This window comes from Gymnoscopelus braueri (assembly GCF_963280865.1).
Source record: "Gymnoscopelus braueri genome assembly, contig: SCAFFOLD_139, whole genome shotgun sequence".
Taxonomy (NCBI): Eukaryota; Metazoa; Chordata; class Actinopteri; order Myctophiformes; family Myctophidae; genus Gymnoscopelus; species Gymnoscopelus braueri.
Genome location: NW_027660980.1, coordinates 37,412 through 56,241, shown reverse-complemented (window position 1 = coordinate 56,241; position 18,830 = coordinate 37,412). Strand labels below are relative to the sequence as shown.

Here is an 18,830-nt window from a genome sequence, read left to right as displayed (position 1 = left end):
TCAAAGAACGTATCACTGATATGCAGCTACTCAGTCAGGGGTGTATATATATATATATATATATATATATATATATATATATATATATATATATATATATATATATATATATATATATATATATATATATATATATATATATATATATATATATATATAAACTGAATGTTTGATGATTTAATGTCCTTGAGCTTCATGGGATTACAGTCACATACTGAGGAGGTGTTTGTTCAGCCTCTTAAAGGCATGAATACTACTTGATGTAATGTCTCCAACAACCTGCAGGGGGAAGGCTGTTCCATGTTGTTATAGCAGAGTGGAGAAAGCTCCTATCAAGGCATTTGGTGTTTGACTTGAGGATGGTCAGGGCGTGGCTTGGTAGTACCCTCCGGGTGATACGACCTGGGATGTGAGCTTGGGGCAGCAGTGCTTTGAGATCCACTGGACAGCTGGGAGTGTGCATCTTATGAAGAACAGTTGTTGCTGCAACTGTTGGACGATGACTCAGCTTACTGATGGCATATTGCTGTAGGGCAAGGTCCTCATCCACCCCAATGATTTTTAGAGCCTATCCACCTGTTTCCTAGGCTTTTCACTTCCTGTGTGTGTTCCACTTCCTGTCGATTTGATCCAATGAAATCCAATGAAACTGGTCAGATGACTAATGATATCCAATGAAATCCGACAGGAAGTGGAAAACACACAGCCTAGGAAACAGGTGAATATGCAAAGGTTCAAATGTTATTTTATTATTGATATCTTCTTCTAGATTACTATCTCTATACATTGATGTATTACCTGGTGTTTACCTTGTTTTTACTGTAAATCACTCTGGATTAAATGCCTACGTTGTAAATTCTTGTACTAGTATGTGTGTGCAGTATGCCCTAGGATAGGGGGTTTAAAATATGCATGTTTATACACAAAGGTAGGCATACCATTCTATATCATTCTATATCATTCTATACCATTCTATATCATTCTATACCATTCTATATCATTTTATATCATTCTATACCATTCTATATCATTCTATACCATTCTATATCATTCTATACCATTCTATACCATTCTATACCATTCTATACCATTCTATACCATTCTATATCATTCTATACCATTCTATGTCATTCTATATCATTCTATACCATTCTATACCATTCTATACCATTCTATACCATTCTATACCATTCTATGTCATTCTATATCATTCTATACCATTCTATATCATTCTATACCATTCTATATCATTCTATATCATTCTATATCATTCTATACCATTCTATACCATTCTATACCATTCTATACCATTCTATGTCATTCTATATCATTCTATACCATTCTATATCATTCTATACCATTCTATATCATTCTATATCATTCTATATCATTCTATATCATTCTATATCATTCTATATCATTCTATATCATTCTATACCATTCTATACCATTCTATATCATCCTATACCATTCTATATCATCCTATAGAGGTAAGAAGGAGGTCCTGGAGTAACTCTGATGTTCACTTTTGTGTGTGTGTGTGTGTGTGTGTGTGTGTGTGTGTGTGTGTGTGTGTGTGTGTGTGTGTGTGTGTGTGTGTGTGTGTGTGTGTGTGTGTGTGTGTGTGTGTGTGTGTGTGTGTGTGTGTGTGTGTGTGTGTGTGTGTGTGTGTGTGTGTAGGCTATAGACAGAGGCGTGGTCTTTGAGATCATCTATTGTGAAGCGATCAGAGATTCAACCATGAGGAGATACACCATCTCTAACTCTGTGTGTCTGAACGACAAGTGTCACGGAAAGGTACACACACACACACACACACACACACACACATTTAACATCTTTATTTGTGTTCACATTTAACAAGCATGTCTTGAACACACACAGTAGTAGACACAGACCTGGTCAAACTCAACAGGATAGAAATCACAGATACAGGAAGCATCGTCTCCTTTATAATGTGGTGACTGACAGTTATCACAGACACTGAACACAGACAGAATGATGTCTTATCAGCTCTGGGCTTATTGGGCATTACTGTAATCTGCAGACCTCTTATAGGGCATTACTGTAATCTGCAGACCTCTTATAGGGCATTACTGTAATCTGCAGACCTCTTATTGGGCATTACTGTAATCTGTAGACCTCTTATTGGGCATTACTGTAATCTGCAGACCTCTTATAGGGCATTACTGTAATCTGTAGACCTCTTATTGGGCATTACTGTAATCTGTAGACCTCTTATTGGGCATTACTGTAATCTGCAGACCTCTTATTGGGCATTACTGTAATCTGCAGACCTCTTATTGGGCATTACTGTAATCTGCAGACCTCTTATTGGGCATTACTGTAATCTGCAGACCTCTTATTGGGCATTACTGTAATCTGCAGACCTCTTATTGGGCATTACTGTAATCTGCAGACCTCTTATTGGGCATTACTGTAATCTGTAGACCTTATAGGGCATTACTGTAATCTGTAGACCTCTTATTGGGCATTACTGTAATCTGCAGACCTCTTATTGGGCATTACTGTAATCTGCAGACCTCTTATTGGGCATTACTGTAATCTGTAGACCTCTTATTGGGCATTACTGTAATCTGCAGACCTCTTATTGGGCATTACTGTAATCTGCAGACCTCTTATAGGGCATTACTGTAATCTGCAGACCTCTTATAGGGCATTACTGTAATCTGTAGACCTCTTATTGGGCATTACTGTAATCTGCAGACCTCTTATTGGGCATTACTGTAATCTGTAGACCTCTTATTGGGCATTACTGTAATCTGCAGACCTTATTGGGCATTACTGTAATCTGTAGACCTTATAGGGCATTACTGTAATCTGTAGACCTTATAGGGCATTACTGTAATCTGTAGACCTCTTATAGGGCATTACTGTAATCTGTAGACCTCTTATTGGGCATTACTGTAATCTGCAGACCTCTCACAACTGATGTATGAACATTACAGAGGCTTCAACATATGAACACAAGCAGTTTACATGTGTAACTAAAGCTGTATAATAACATCCTTAAGACGTTGGTACTTTAGCACCTTGGTAAGGAATGCCTCTTCCAGGCTGTGGTCAAGTAAGTAAGTAAGTAAGTAAATGTTATTTATATAGCACATTTCACAGAGAAAAACTCACAAAGTGCTTTACACACAATGCAAATACAATAATTAAAAACAATAACAGCAGCAAAAACAATAACGGCAACAAAAACAGCATACATACTACAAAGGAGAAAAAATAAGTCAAGGGAAATCCGGTGAAAGCCTGTCTAAAAAGAAATGTTTTTAAGTGGTTCTTAAAGATGCCCACAGACTCTGCAGCTCTCAAGACCTGCGGGAGGGCATTCCAGAGTCTGGGAGCTACAGCCTGGAAGGCTCTGTCACCCCTGGTTATAAAGTTGGTTCGAGGGATGACTAACGGACCCTGGTTGGCTGACCTTAGGGTCCTCGTCGGCACATGCCGTTTTAGCAGGTCAGTTAGATATGCTGGTGCTTGACCATGCAGAGCTCTATATGTGAGCACCAGGACTTTAAAATGAACCCTGAAAGCAACAGGAAGCCAATGCAAGGAGGCCAGGACTGGGGTAACGTGGCACCTTCGGCTGGACCTAGTTAGAAGTCTGGCAGCAGCATTTTGGATTAATTGGAGGCGGTCTATGGATGCTTTACTGAGGCAGGTGAAAAGTGAGTTGCAGTAGTCCAGACGGGAGGATATAAAGGCATGAATAATCATTTCTAGTTTGTTGTGTGAGACAATAGACCTAAGTTTAACAATATTCCTGAGATGGAAAAAGCATGTACGGGTCACCAACTTTATGTGCGTGTCGAGGTTCATAGCCTGGTCAAAAATGACACCAAGGTTCCTAATGTTAGGGCGCACATTAGTTTTGAGGGACCCAATGCAGTCAGCCACTCTAGGAGCGACACTGTCGGAAGCAACAATTAGCACTTCAGTTTTGGCCTCGTTGAGCTGAAGGAAATTGTTAGCCAACCAGTCCTTAATGGCAGACAGACACTCCTGCAATAAATTAAAATGGAAACTAAAATCATCAGGACTGTTGGGGTTAAAAGAAAAATGCAGCTGGATGTCGTCAGCATAAAAGTGGTAGGAAATGCCTTTAAAATTGTCAATAATGTGACTGAGTGGAAGCATATAAAGTGCAAAAAGGATCGGGCCAAGAACCGACCCCTGGGGCACGCCACTGGAGAGGGGGGCAGATTCAGACATATGTGGGCCTACAGCTACTGCCAAGCATCTACCTGTGAGATATGAGGTAAACCAGTCCAGAGCTGTCCCTGAGACACCCACCCAGTCCCTGAGATACCCACCCAGTCCCTGAGATACCCACCCTGTCCCTGAGACACCCACCCTGTCCCTGAGACACCCACCCAGTCCCTGAGACACCCACCCTGTCCCTGAGACACCCACCCAGTCCCTGAGACACCCACCCAGTCCCTGTGACACCCACCCAGTCCCTGAGACACCCACCCTGTCCCTGAGACACCCACCCAGTCCCTGAGACACCCACCCAGTCCCTGTGACACCCACCCAGTCCCTGTGACACCCACCCAGTCCCTGTGACACCCACCCAGTCCCTGTGACACCCACCCAGTCCCTGTGACACCCACCCAGTCCCTGAGACACCCACCCAGTCCCTGTGACACCCACCCAGTCCCTGTGACACCCACCCAGTCCCTGTGACACCCACCCAGTCCCTGTGACACCCACCCAGTCCCTGTGACACCCACCCAGTCCCTGTGACACCCACCCTGTCCCTGAGCCTATTTATCAAGACACTGTGGTCTACAGTGTCAAAAGCGACACTAAGATCAAGCAGAACGAGGATGGAGCACTTGCCAGAGTCAGCTGCCATCATCAAGTCGTTAAACACTTTTAGTAGAGCTGTCTCTGTGGAGTGTTGTTTGCCAAAACCAGATTGATATTTATTGAAAATAGAATGTTCATTTATAGCGGTTATAAGCTGGTTAGCAGCAATCTTTTCAATTTTTTTAAAAATAAAAGGCAACTTGGAGATGGGTCGATAATTGCTGGGTAGTGAGGCGTCTAAATTGGGCTTTTTTAAGAGTGGCTGAACAACGGCGTGCTTAAAGTAGGAGGGGACATGGCCAGGGACCAGCGAGCAGTTTAGGATGGAGAGGAGACAGGACCCAATGGACCCAAAAACGTCTTTAAAAAGAGAGGTTGGAATGATATCTAGGTGGACTGGAAGATGTTTTCATACTGCTCACAAGGTCTGTTAGGTCTTGGAGAGAGATGGGTGTGAAGGAATCCAGGATTAACTGGTGGTTAGGGCAGACGGGTGGGGTGGAGGTGGAGGGTACTATGCCTGCTCTAACACTGGCAACTTTATTTACAAAAAACTGGAGAAAATCGTTACAATCTTTAGCAGAAAGAAAGGTATTGTCAGTTTGTGGGCTGACAATACGGTTGATGGTGTCGAATAGGACTCTAGGGTTACGCTTACATGAGGAAATAAGGTTGGCAAAATAAGTAGTTCTCGCCACTTTAACCATAGCGTTAAAATCAATTAAAAGCTGTTTAACCCATTAAGACCTGGAACTGTGTCATTTTTAGATTGAGCTAAAAAGCATTATTTTACACTTTGGGCTATTCAAAAATAGCAGATATACAAGCTCATAGCGCGGCACCGAGTGCCGCGCTACGAGCTTGTAGATCTGCTATTTTTGAAAAATCATGAAAATGTGTGCAAATCTTTGAATATATATATTTTTAAAGCGAACATTTTTAACTCAAATCTTTGCTTCTGGGGGTCCCTGGAACTAAATATTTTGATGGGGGTCCGCGGCCAAATACATATAATTTTGGGGGTCCTTGACATGAAAAAGATTGAGCACCACTGATATAGAAACATACGTTTTTCAGAAAACTGTTGAGATTTAGGAGACATGTAGAATTGGCTTCAGGTCTCAATGGGTTAAGGTGTAGACGGTGGACCTCACGCTTTCCAGTGCTTCCACATGCGCTCAACACTCTGAAAAGCCGTATGTCCTCATTTAGCCATGGCGAAATATTTAAAGTGCGGACAGTGCGGGATGTTAGAGGAGCCATTTCATCTTAAATGGCCGAAACATGTAGATTAAAAGAGTGGACTAACAAATCAATGTCTGCATTTGGGCCGAGAGACTGCAGCAAGGTGCTGTCAAAAGCAGTGGACAATGTTTCTGCAGAGAGGCCATTTAGTATGCATGAACACTTAGTTCGTTCACCAGCCGTCTGATCAATCTTAAAAGCTATATTAAAAAAGATGCATTTATGGTCTGTTATTGTCATGTCCTCAATAGCAGTGATATCTAGATCTACACCAGACGTAAAAACAAGGTCTAGTGTGTTACCCTTATTGTGCGTAGGGCCTGAGACATGCTGGACCAGGTTAAAAGATTCGGTGATACTGAGAAAATTCACGGCAAAATTATTTTCACTATTATTGATGTGCAAGTTGAAATCACCAAGAACCACTATCCTTTCAAGTTTGATGACGGAGGTTAAAAGGTCACTAAAATCAGACAGAAATGAGCTGCTAAAACCAGGGGGGCGATAGATTGAAATACAATAAAAAGGGTTTGTGCGCCCAACTTTGGATATTAAAAGTTCAAATGAGCTATAGGTACTGAAGCTCACAATCCTGGTGGGAAAACAGTCTTTATGCACCAGTGCTATGCCACCTCCCACGTGATCGGTGCCAGTTGACTTGGAGGGTCTGGGGGCGCAGGTGAAAGAATATTTTGGTGGGCACAGCTCAATTAAAGACACATATTCATCAGTCTTTTGCCAGGTTTCAGAGAGACAGAAAAAGTCCAAGTCTCTGGCTGTGATAAGGTTATTCAGAATGAATGATTTGTTGGCTATTGAACGGGCATTCAGTAGAGCCATTTTAATAGTCTTGGGTCCTGGGTTAAGGACTGGATGGGCCTGTTTGGCTATATCAAGTGGTGTAATATTGTGGAGATTTGCTCCTCTGAAATGCGCTGAGATAGAGACTGATGGTCTATGAGTGATGTGAACTGGAATGAGAGAGGTGGTAGGTAGTAGTATACTCAATTGTGGTAACTGGCGTCACTTTTTGGGGAGGTAACTGGAGATGTGATTGGCCAGCACTTTAATGCCATCATTGTTAGGGTGTAAAGTATCACGGTATAGTGAGGGGGTTTTCCAAAACAAATCGAAATTGCTTGAGTAGCCATAACCACAGGCTAGGCAGAAATTGCGCAATATCAAATGTACATCCTACTTCTCTACTGTCCTCATATTATTATTATTATTATTATTATTATATAAGATGGTCACTTCTCTACTGTCCTCATATTATTATTATTATTATTATTATTATTATTATTATTATATAAGATGGTCACTTCTCTACTGTCCTCATATTATTATTATTATTATTATTATATAAAATGGTCACTTCTCTACTGTCCTCATCAACAACAACAACAGGTGTATTATCTGTAACATCTGAAAAGGCATAATTTTCATTATTGCTCATGAACATGGCAGTTGAAACACAAGAGTGTTTAAATACATTTTAGCAGATGATGAAACATATAGACTTGTCCTTAACTAATAGATCAACAATCATGTCATGCCTAGTGGTGTACATTCCCTTATATACACATGGCAGCCGTTCAGAATATGTGACGGAGGTTCAGTAAGTGGAGTGTGGTCATGGTTCAGACAATGAGGAGGAAACGTATTAGTGTGGTCATGGTGCAGACAGACAATGAGGAGGAAACATATTAGTGTGGTCATGATGCAGAGAGACAATGAGGAGGAAACGTATTAGTGTGGTCATGATGCAGACAGACAATGAGGAGGAAATGTATTAGTGTGGTCATGGTGCAGACAGACAATGAGGAGGAAATGTATTAGTGTGGTCATGGTGCAGACAGACAATGAGGAGGAAACGTATTAGTGTGGTCATGGTGCAGACAGACAATGAGGAGGAAACGTATTAGTGTGGTCATGATGCAGACAGACAATGAGGAGGAAATGTATTAGTGTGGTCATGGTGCAGACAGACAATGAGGAGGAAACGTATTAGTGTGGTCATGGTGCAGACAGACAATGAGGAGGAAATGTATTAGTGTGGTCATGGTGCAGACAGACAATGAGGAGGAAACGTATTAGTGTGGTCATGGTGCAGACAGACAATGAGGAGGAAACGTATTAGTGTGGTCATGGTGCAGACAGACAATGAGGAGGAAACGTATTAGTGTGGTCATGGTGCAGACAGACAATGAGGAGGAAACGTATTAGTGTGGTCATGATGCAGACAGACAATGAGGAGGAAACGTATTAGTGTGGTCATGATGCAGACAGACAATGAGGAGGAAACGTATTAGTGTGGTCATGGTGCAGACAGACAATGAGGAGGAAATGTATTAGTGTGGTCATGATGCAGACAGACAATGAGGAGGAAATGTATTAGTGTGGTCATGATGCAGACAATGAGGAGGAAATGTATTAGTGTGGTCATGATGCAGACAATGAGGAGGAAATGTATTAGTGTGGTCATGATGCAGACAGACAATGAGTAGGAAACGTATTAGTGTGGTCATGATGCAGACAGACAATGAGTAGGAAATGTATTAGTGTGGTCATGGTGCAGACAGACAATGAGGAGGAAACGTATTAGTGTGGTCATGATGCAGACAGACAATGAGGAGGAAACGTATTAGTGTGGTCATGATGCAGACAGACAATGAGGAGGAAACGTATTAGTGTGGTCATGATGCAGACAGACAATGAGGAGGAAACGTATTAGTGTGGTCATGGTGCAGACAGACAATGAGGAGGAAACGTATTAGTGTGGTCATGATGCAGACAGACAATGAGGAGGAAACGTATTAGTGTGGTCATGGTGCAGACAGACAATGAGGAGGAAACGTATTAGTGTGGTCATGGTGCAGACAGACAATGAGGAGGAAACGTATTAGTGTGGTCATGGTGCAGAGAGACAATGAGGAGGAAACGTATTAGTGTGGTCATGATGCAGACAGACAATGAGGAGGAAACGTATTAGTGTGGTCATGATGCAGAGAGACAATGAGGAGGAAACGTATTAGTGTGGTCATGATGCAGAGAGACAATGAGGAGGAAACGTATTAGTGTGGTCATGATGCAGACAGACAATGAGGAGGAAACGTATTAGTGTGGTCATGATGCAGACAGACAATGAGGAGGAAACGTATTAGTGTGGTCATGGTGCAGACAGACAATGAGGAGGAAACGTATTAGTGTGGTCATGGTGCAGACAGACAATGAGGAGGAAACGTATTAGTGTGGTCATGATGCAGAGAGACAATGAGGAGGAAACGTATTAGTGTGGTCATGATGCAGACAGACAATGAGGAGGAAACGTATTAGTGTGGTCATGGTGCAGACAGACAATGAGGAGGAAACGTATTAGTGTGGTCATGATGCAGAGAGACAATGAGGAGGAAACGTATTAGTGTGGTCATGATGCAGACAGACAATGAGGAGGAAACGTATTAGTGTGGTCATGATGCAGACAGACAATGAGGAGGAAACGTATTAGTGTGGTCATGATGCAGAGAGACAATGAGGAGGAAACGTATTAGTGTGGTCATGATGCAGACAGACAATGAGGAGGAAACGTATTAGTGTGGTCATGGTGCAGACAGACAATGAGGAGGAAACGTATTAGTGTGGTCATGATGCAGACAGACAATGAGGAGGAAACGTATTAGTGTGGTCATGATGCAGAGAGACAATGAGGAGGAAACGTATTAGTGTGGTCATGATGCAGACAGACAATGAGGAGGAAACGTATTAGTGTGGTCATGGTGCAGACAGACAATGAGGAGGAAACGTATTAGTGTGGTCATGATGCAGACAGACAATGAGGAGGAAACGTATTAGTGTGGTCATGATGCAGAGAGACAATGAGGAGGAAACGTATTAGTGTGGTCATGATGCAGACAGACAATGAGGAGGAAACGTATTAGTGTGGTCATGGTGCAGACAGACAATGAGGAGGAAACGTATTAGTGTGGTCATGGTGCAGACAGACAATGAGGAGGAAACGTATTAGTGTGGTCATGGTGCAGACAGACAATGAGGAGGAAACGTATTAGTGTGGTCATGATGCAGACAGACAATGAGGAGGAAACGTATTAGTGTGGTCATGATGCAGACAGACAATGAGGAGGAAACGTATTAGTGTGGTCATGGTGCAGACAGACAATGAGGAGGAAACGTATTAGTGTGGTCATGATGCAGACAGACAATGAGGAGGAAACGTATTAGTGTGGTCATGATGCAGACAGACAATGAGGAGGAAACGTATTAGTGTGGTCATGGTGCAGACAGACAATGAGGAGGAAACGTATTAGTGTGGTCATGATGCAGACAGACAATGAGGAGGAAACGTATTAGTGTGGTCCTGATGCAGACAGACAATGAGGAGGAAACGTATTAGTGTGGTCATGGTGCAGACAGACAATGAGGAGGAAACGTATTAGTGTGGTCATGGTGCAGACAGACAATGAGGAGGAAACGTATTAGTGTGGTCATGATGCAGACAGACAATGAGGAGGAAACGTATTAGTGTGGTCATGGTGCAGACAGACAATGAGGAGGAAACGTATTAGGAAACCACAGAGACAGATAGAGTCTGGTTAGAAGGACCTATTATCTGGCTTTGACTGTAAAGGTGATTATATCATATAAATATATATTATATTATAATACTGTATATCCTCATCAACTACATAATGTTTGTTTGTTATATTGTATGAGAGACGGTGTGATCTGCAGCAGGAAGGCAAGCTAGCTTTCCTTGTAGTTTTAAACCAGTCCAGTGTTGTTGGTTCTGCTGTTGTAACATTACAAGGTAACTGGTGATAAATGATGTTCTTTATCAATAACAGTAACCATGGTTTAAAGTTCTCAGTCGCCACGACTGATTTCAGTCATTTGGATTCCATAGAAGCCAGCATGACTTCTATGGAAACATGTTGCGCAGCGAAAACAGCCGATCTACAAGCTCTCACTGCGTCTGCGACGCATTGAGAGCTTGTAGATTGGCTGTTTTCGGTCATTATTTTAAGATTAGAGCTTTTGAAGTGGTCAAACAAGCAACATGTTTAGAAGCATCTTCCATAACATCTTAATTGTCTCGGATATTTCATATAAAAGCAAAGGTTAAAAGCCTTAATCTGTGATTTCTTCCCCTGGTTGGCAGTATGTAGAACAGCAGGAACACAATTATGACTAAAGAACATCATCACTTTACATATTGTGTTGATTGTTTAGGAAACAAGGTGCTAGTGTTGGGCGGCTCCTTTCGTAATGTTTCACAAATCGCACATTAAAACTTGGTCATACAAAACCCTTTGTATGAGTAACCTGAGATCAAACAGTTGGTAATAATGTCCTCAGAAACTGCTACAGTGTCTTGAGTCAAGTCAAACCTAGTGTAGGGATACTCCAGTTCTCACACAGAGGTCATTGAGGTCAATCTGACGACACCCCAAACCCAGCAGCATGTGAGTCCATTTCAAGGCTTTATTCTGAACCTCAGGAAACTTGGCTCGCCCTCTCTTGCCATCAGAGGCACTTTACACTGTTTCATGTCTAGAAACAGAGAAGATCTAGCAAGTTCCCTGACAGTCTTGTCATCACTGTTCAGCATGTTTATCAAGTGAGCCAGCCTTGTGGCGTTATAAATCCACTCCACGTTAGGGACGCCAAACCCACCCCCCTGTTTGGACTGGAAAATAATGTCTCTGGTGGTGTGAGTGTTAAGTCTGAACCACTTCCTCACAAAATGAACTATTTAGTCATTTAGTTCACTAAGTGTTTTGCATGCTAGGTGAATGTTAGAGAAGAGGTGATGAACTCTAGACAGGGCAACCTGCCTAGAGTATTATATAATTATACAATAAGTATTGTATAGTATAGTAGTATAAACAATAGTATAACACAGAATAGAGTAATAGCCTCCGTCCTGCTTCATTGGCAGTGAAGCATCCACCAGGTTCAGCCTGGCTGTAAACTCAGTTGTGATGTAATCAACCTGTTCTTTCCATTCCTCTGCTATGTTAAATCTATGACCTATAGGTAGGTGTAAGTCTGTTAAATCTATGACCTATAGGTAGGTGTAAGTCTGTTAAATCTATGACCTATAGGTAGGTGTAAGTCTGTTAAATCTATGACCTATAGGTAGGTGTAAGTCTCATTCCTCTGCTATGTTAAATCTATGACCTATAGGTAGGTGTAAGTATGTTAAATCTATGACCTATAGGTAGGTGTAAGTCTGTTAAATCAATGACCTATAGGTAGGTGTAAGTCTCATTAACGAAGTCCACGATCATAACACCAGAGGCAGCTCCACGAATCATGTTCAACCCAGATTTGGCTCAACAAAGGGAATGAACTCGTTCTCATGCTATTCAACAGAAATGTGGAATGCCCTACCAAAAGGAGTAAAGGAGTGTAAAACCCTACTCACTTTCAAAACTGCCCTAAAGATACACCTTCAGGAGGCTGCAATTCGAAAATGGCCCCTGTCTAAGTCTTAACCAACCCCCCCAACCCCCCTCCCCTTTTTTTGTTCTTCTCTTGTACATATTTTTCACTCTTCATACCAGTAACATGTAAGCTGATTGTATGACGTTCTGTAATGTATATAGTGTGTATATCTGTCTGTCTCTTATATGTATAGTAGTGTGTATATCTGTCTGTCTCTTATATGTCATCATGATGTGTGTGCATGGGGATCTCATCTTAAACAAGCTCAGTGCTTAACGAGTCTTCCAGTTTAGTAGACCTTGTATTGTGAATTTGTACTTCCATGTACTGATGTTCTCATGTCTTACTAAATAAAGTACATCAATCAATCAATTCCTCTGCTATAAATCTATGACCTAGGTAGCAGTAAGTCTCATGTAGGTCAGACACACCAATAGGTTCTGAGTTGATGGTAAACTCAGGTCTTTTGTCAGCCTTAGATGTTTTCCAGTGGTTTCCTCCACTACGTCTTTGGTAAAGAGCAGCACACTTAGAGTGTTTTGATTGATTGATTTATTTATTGACAATATGCACGTAACAAAACAATGTACAATAAGGTAAGGTAAACTTTATTGTCCCGAAGGAAATTTGGCTTGGGCTTTCACCCCAGCTGCAGCCACACACAAAACAATGACAAGACAAATTACAAAATACATAACAGGGGGGGACACACAACATTACACAAGTGCACAGATAGTGGTCAATCTATTCTTCACGGTCAATGCTGTTTCAGAGCCTCGTTTAGCATTTTAGTTGACACCGGTACAAATGATTTTTTAAATCTAATATAGTTCCATTTTGGTTCGTTATACCTTCTCCCAGAGGGCATCATTACAAACTGTCCATGTAGAACATGGGTAGCATCACTGACTATTTTCTGAGCCTGTCTTAGCGTGGCCTGCTCGTAAATAGACTCCAGAGAGGGGAGTTGTCTTACTCCTATAATCTTCCCTGCAGTCTGCACCAATCGGAGCAATTTGGACCTCAGTTGCACTGAGAGATTGCCAAACCAAACTGTGATGCCAAATCTGACCAGACTTTCCAAGACCGCTCGGTAGAACACTAGCATAAACGTTTGGTCAACACCATGAACCCTGAGACGGCGGAGGAAATGCAGTCTTTGCTGTACTTTACTACAGAGACCGTCCACATGTGTGTTCCACGTTAGCGAGTTGTCAATACTAATGCCTAAGTATTTATATGAGGAGACCTGTGAGATGGTCGAGTCATGAATGACCACAGGCCTGTGGTCACCGATACTCCTAGGGTCCAACACCGTCTCCTGTGTCTTCCTCATGTTGAGAACAAGGTGGTTGTCATCGCACCATGTTACAAACCTCTGATCCTCTAAAAAATAGTTAGCTAAATCCCTATCCTTACCCAGTAGGGATAAGATGGCAGTGTCGTCCGAGAATTTAATAATGTAATTATTCGGGTTACCGCTTCTGCACTCATTTGTGTATAAGGTGAAAAGGACAGGTGAACTGACGCAGCCCTGTGGTGCTCCAGTACTCAGGGTTCTGGGCTCTGACATGGTACCATTCACACTGACCCTTTGTGTACGTTCAGTTAAAAAAGAATAATACCACCTGATAATAAGGGGATGGACATTAAGGTCCCTCAGCCTCTTAATTAAGAGATGTGGCTGTATTGTATTAAAAGCTGAACTGAAATCTACCAGAAGAAGGCGTGCATAAGCAGTGTTCTTTCCTAAGTTATTTTCTAAGTGTTTTAAAAGAAAATAATCCAATGCCAGAACTGCATCCTCTATGCCTCTGTTACTCCTGTAAGCAAACTGAAAGGTGTCCAATGAGCAATCAACCGCTGCCTTCAGTAGACTGATAATGATTTTCTCAAAACACTTCATAATCACTGAGGTCAAAGCGACTGGGCGATTATTTTCCTTGCAGCATGGTTTTTCCTATTCCCTATTATACAATATAATAGGGAATAGTCAAAAGGATAAACACAAGAAAGCCAGGAGCTTATTTCCATCGTGGTCCTGTTGATCTTGGTGTGTGTGCGTGCTTGTGTGTGTGTATGGGTGTGCATGTGTGTGTGCGTGCTTGTGTGTGTGTATGTGTGTGCATGTGTGCGGGGGGGTAGGTCGTGCTGGTAATGAGCCATCTCTTAACACATTCCATGCCAGAGTTTAATATCATAATGTACTCACCAGTGCCAGCGATTGATTGTATTTTTATAATTTTTTCATGTCGCCACAGACCTCGCTAAATACCTTATGATCGCACGTTAAACTGTTTGTAGACACACAGGGTAGCTGTGTGAGTGGCCCAGAGAAGACATTTTCAATCGGCGACATTCCATTTTGCAGTCGTCGCAGTTTCTGTTAAACAGCGTTCAGCACAGAGAAAAACAACACAGAGATAATGGCGGATTATGGGAAGCTTTAGAGTGGCGGCGGATGGGAACGAAAATCTTAGATTGACATTAACTTCCGTTTCCGGTGTGCTACAATGAAATGTGTCACTGCGAGAAAAAAAAATAAAAAAGACCACTTCGCATAGATTTACGCGACTGGCACGCTGCGCAATTATTTAGGTTCGCGTAGAACTACGCGATTGGCACGCAATGTGTTAAGGGAGGACTTGAAAGCAGCCATGGAGCGAGTGGTCTTGATGCTCGTGGGTAGCTCGTTCCATGCATCTGTTGCAGTGTACAGGAATGACCTTTGGCCCATGCAACTGCTGAATAGATGAGGCACAACATTAGTGGAGCTTCCTCTGGTGGTTGAGTACCTACAGGCAGGGCTATGTGCGTACCTACAGGTTGAGTACCTACAGTATGTACTGTGCTGACCTTGGTAAAATATTCATGTAGGTATTTAGGTGCAGCATTATTTATGATCCTGTGAACCATACACATTTTTATTTGAATGACTCTTTCCTCGACTTTGAGACACTTAAGGCTGTTGAATTGGGCCGGCAGAATGTGAGTTCTGGGATGTAGCTTGTGGATCAGTCAAACTAATTTGTTTTGTGAGCTCTGGAGATTTTTCTTGAGGATCTTTGGGATGTTGGAGTACCAGGATGTGCATGCATAGTTGAAATGGCATTGTACCAATGCCCCTGTACCAATGCCCCTGTACCAATGCCCCTGTACCAATGCCCCTGTACCAATGCCCCTGTACCAATGCCCCTGCCAGCATTATGAACACATTTCTGTCTATGAAGGGCCATATTCTAGCAAGGAATTTTATCCTCTGGTTTACCTTCATAATAACATTCAGTGCCATGCTCTCTCCAGATAAGGAGTTATTGTCTCCGCCAGGCCGAAAGGCATGGCGAGAGTATGTTTTACCCCCTGTCCGTCGTGTGTGTGTGTGTGTGTGTGTCCGTCCGTGTGTGTGTGTCCGTCCGTGTGTCTGTCCGTCTGTCCGTATGTCTGCGAGCGGCTAATCTCCGGCACCGTTGGCCCGGTCGCTCCGAAACTGTGCACACACACTCCCTCGATGCCAATTCAGAATCAGAACCTCTGCCCCACATTTTTCACATGGGCCTGTTATAGCGCCACCAGGAGGCCGCTTTGTGCAAAACCCATTTACTCCTACAGATTTTATTCAAACGTCTTGCAAATCGGTACACAGTATCTCTATAGTCATGTGATCAACACGGATCTGTCCCATTTCCCATATTCCATCCTCATTGGCTAAGGTTGGCTTCCAAAGTTTGCAGGATTGGTCGGTTTTGAACAAAATGCCTCAAATCATGAACACAGCTTGCGATGTTTTACACATTTCACATTCCCACTAGACAGAGGAAGAAATGCCACCCTTTTCACATCGGCCTGTTATAGCGCCACCAGCAGGTCTAATTTAGTAAAACTCATTTTTGGAACAAAATGCCTCAAATCATGAATGAAGTGTCCGATTGCCATGAAAGGCCTAAGAAGAAATGCCACCCTTTTCACATTGGTCTGTTATAGCGCCACCAGGAGGCCATAATAACATACCTGACCTGGCGGAGACCTGTGCTTCGAGGAGCACTTTTTCTAGTTTAGTATGCAGCCCAAATAAGTTACTTCTTCCTTATCTTTGATTGTCGAGTTACCAACCACTACCGTGAGCCCCGGGGATTTCTTTAGTCTGTCTCTAGACCCAAACAGGGATTTATTTAGTCTGTCTCTAGACCCAAACAGGGATTTCTTTAGTTTGTCTCTAGACCCAAACAGGGATTTCTTTAGTCTGTCTCTAGACCCAAACAGGGATTTATTTAGTTTGTCTCTAGACCCAAACAGGGATTTATTTAGTTTGTCTCTAGACCCAAACAGGGATTTATTTAGTCTGTCTCTAGACCCAAACAGGGATTTATTTAGTTTGTCTCTAGACCCAAACAGGGATTTCTTTAGTTTGTCTCTAGACCCAAACAGGGATTTATTTAGTTTGTCTCTAGACCCAAACAGGGATTTATTTAGTTTGTCTCTAGACCCAAACAGGATTGCCTCATCTGTTGGTGGAGTGACAGCCTGTTGTCTTTAGATCATTCTGTGCTAAGCATTTTGTCTACTACTGGTTTGTCTTTGTGTGAGACTAAGAGCGCTGAATCACAATCCCAGGCAGACTTCATGTCATTCATGTATAATAAGAAGAATAGAGGGCCTAGAATGCTGCCTTGAGGGACTCTGCATGTTAATGGTTGACCTTACCCATATAAGACCTTACCCATCTAGTAGCTGTGATGTTATAAGACCTTACCCATCTAGTAGCTGTGGTGTTATAAGACCTTACCCATTTAGTAGCTGTGATGTTATAAGACCTTACCCATTTAGTAGCTGTGATGTTATAAGACCTTACCCATTTAGTAGCTGTGATGTTATAAGACCTTACCCATTTAGTAGCTGTGATGTTATAAGACCTTACCCATCTAGTAGCTGTGATGTTATTAGACCTTACCCATCTAGTAGCTGTGGTGTTATAAGACCTTACCCATCTAGTAGCTGTGATGTTATTAGACCTTACCCATCTAGTAGCTGTGATGTTATAAGACCTTACCCATCTAGTAGCTGTGATGTTATAAGACCTTACCCATCTAGTAGCTGTGATGTTATAAGACCTTACCCATTTAGTAGCTGTGATGTTATAAGACCTTACCCATCTAGTAGCTGTGGTGTTGAAGCCTAAGGCCAGAAGCTTACCCAGTAGGATGCTGTGATTTACAGTGTCAAATGCCTTCTGTAAATCGAGCATAACCATGCCACAGTACTTACCTAAGTCTACTTCTTTATGTGATCTGTAAGATATAGTAAACGGGTGTCTGTTGAGTGAGATCTCCTGATAACAATAACAGTAACTTGTGTGATCTGTTCATATAGAAGTCTCTCTATTACCTTTGATAGTGAGCATAGGATGGAAACAGGGCGGTAGTTACCTGGTTGTAATTTGCTTCCCTTTTTATACATTGGGGTTATTGTCGCCGATTTGAATTCCTGTGGGAAGTGACCTTGGTTGATGGACAAATCAGAATCAGAATCAGTTTTATTGTCACATCACAGGTTTACAAGGTAAAAAAGTGGGTGAAATTATTTTTTGTACATCGTTCCCATCGCAACATTAGTTTCCATAGAAAGAAGAGGGGGGGAGAAGAAGAGGGTGGGGGGTAAGTGGGAAGGAGATCAAAACAAGAGAGCAACAGAAGACCAGACAAGTTATCTACATATTTACAAATTACCTGAGATAATAAAAAACTAAAAAAACTAAACTAAGGTGCCTGAGCATAGCAGCAATGTATGTATACTGTGCATGATAGACAATGGACGTTAAGGTGCTTAGAGGAAAAGGAGCACAATAAAAAAAACAAAAAAAAGTCAGTGCGTTATACAAGGATTAAGGTGCAAAAGGTCAGTGCGTGTCCACCTAGGGTGGACTGACCCTAGTATAATCCGCAGGTAGCTCCATGAGGGAGTGCAACAAAAAGTCATTTGTACCTGGTGTAGTCCACAGGTGTGTCCGAGGGGGAGCTAAGTCCAAGTCATTGTCCCTGGTATAATCCACAGGTGTGTTCAGGAAGAGCCAGAGAAGTCTGCGCCGCCTGTTGTCAGGCTGCTGAACAAGGCCTGTGCCTCATTCAGGCTTATGCCTCATTCAGCATCCTGACAGCAGCCGGATTGAAACTACACCAGAACCTGGTGGTGGAACTCTTGATACTGCGGTAGAGCCCCTTGCCCGGTCGCGGTCGTTGTAGGGGGTTGAACAGTCTGTGACTTGGGTGGTGCTTGTCCTTGATGAT

The 18,830-nt window shown here is 42.4% G+C and overlaps 1 protein-coding gene across 8 annotated transcripts in view; it reads left to right on the top strand.

The window, feature by feature from the left end:
• The window catches only part of LOC308081000 (ribonuclease P protein subunit p30-like), a 57,910-nt gene that overhangs the window by 14,375 nt on the left and 24,705 nt on the right, over positions 1 to 18,830 (top strand). For all 8 annotated transcript variants that reach the window (XR_013932778.1, XR_013932779.1, XR_013932780.1 and 5 more), the window contains one exon: positions 1,681 to 1,797. Coding sequence is in view for 3 of the 8 variants with exons in the window: in XM_080457403.1 (XP_080313529.1) it covers positions 1,681 to 1,797 (117 nt within the window). In the remaining 5 variants the exon portion in view is untranslated. The remainder of the gene's footprint in view (positions 1 to 1,680; positions 1,798 to 18,830) is intronic.